The sequence below is a fragment of the Penaeus monodon genome, chromosome 23 (genome assembly GCF_015228065.2).
Source record: "Penaeus monodon isolate SGIC_2016 chromosome 23, NSTDA_Pmon_1, whole genome shotgun sequence".
NCBI classification, from domain to species: Eukaryota; Metazoa; Arthropoda; class Malacostraca; order Decapoda; family Penaeidae; genus Penaeus; species Penaeus monodon.
In genome coordinates this window covers 40,192,783-40,193,912 of record NC_051408.1, presented here as the reverse complement: position 1 = coordinate 40,193,912, position 1,130 = coordinate 40,192,783, and the positions used below count along the sequence as shown (strand labels likewise).

Here is a 1,130-nt window from a genome sequence, read left to right as displayed (position 1 = left end):
GCTCATGTTAATCCGGAAAACAGGTTCGTTATCATGGAACATCACAGGAGTACACCCAAAACTTTGTCTATTTATTTGCCAATCGCCTGATTAGACAATCCCAGTCAGGAATGCCAATGAGAGCCAGGGAATGCATAACACACAAGTGAGTGTACAAAGGTGTATTGTGATCTGTTGACATTGCTGCAAAAGTATGAATCGAATTTTGCTCTTATTGTTTGCGTGAAGGTCCTCGGGTGTCCTGCGTTGCCTAACGGCCATACGACTAGCCGTAGGATGGGCGGCCGTAGGATGGGCGGCCAAAGGATTGGTGTCCGAAGGATGGGCGGCCAAAAGCAGAACTGGACCCGAAGGATGGGCGTCCTCCGAATGAACCACTGCCGAATGAACCACTGCCGAATGAACCTCCGCCGAATGAACCTCCACCGAATCCGCTGTGTCCGACTGAAGATCCACCAAATCCACCAGGACGGCCGAATCCGACTGAGCCTCCACCGAATCCACCCGGCCTTCCACCGCTGAAGCCACCGCCGTAGCCTCCAACAGGAACCGGTTCGGGATCAGCCGTCACGACGCACGCCACCGCCATCACGGCTGCCACCTTGACCTGCAGGAGACGCAGATGTGCATGTGTGTGATTAAAACAGTAATTTAATTAATGAAAAACACACATGTATTCATGTGTGCATTAAGTTCTCTGATCATTCCAAGGTCTCTTCCCCATCAGCGTCCTCCACATTCGGTTATATGAACCGTGAGTTTCGACTCTTGAAACGAAGGTCACGAACAGGAACGTGATTCGGATACAGGATTCGAAAGTGGCTGTTCACCGAAGCATGGCTGACGGCTTATTGATGTCGTAAGTGAAATAATATCGTAGATGTATTTGTACAGCTCGTTATAGTAAATGATATGATTCAAAGGAAAAAGCTTGTGCTTATTAGCAACACTGAGCGAAGTTCCGGTCACAGACAACACAGTATAAGGGAAGAAACACTCACGAATGTGCGAAGACCCATCATGTTGCCGGCGGTTGTTGTGTTTGTTAGACTGTAAGACGAACTGACGCATTTCTTCATCGCAACAACTTTTATACCCGGTCTGAGTGTCCCCTCCTTCCCCTTAATTTG

The 1,130-nt window shown here is 48.8% G+C and overlaps 1 protein-coding gene across 1 annotated transcript; it reads right to left on the bottom strand.

Annotated features, from left to right (window-relative positions):
- Positions 1 to 146: 146 nt before the first annotated feature.
- Positions 147 to 1,079, bottom strand: LOC119588061 (keratin, type I cytoskeletal 10-like). Its single transcript, XM_037936759.1, has 2 exons — positions 1,002 to 1,079; positions 147 to 607 (listed from the first exon to the last, which is right to left on the bottom strand). Exons 1-2 carry the CDS (start codon positions 1,077 to 1,079, stop codon positions 266 to 268), a joined length of 420 nt encoding a protein of 139 aa, XP_037792687.1. The 3' UTR covers positions 147 to 265.
- Between the last annotated feature and the right edge of the window lie 51 nt (positions 1,080 to 1,130).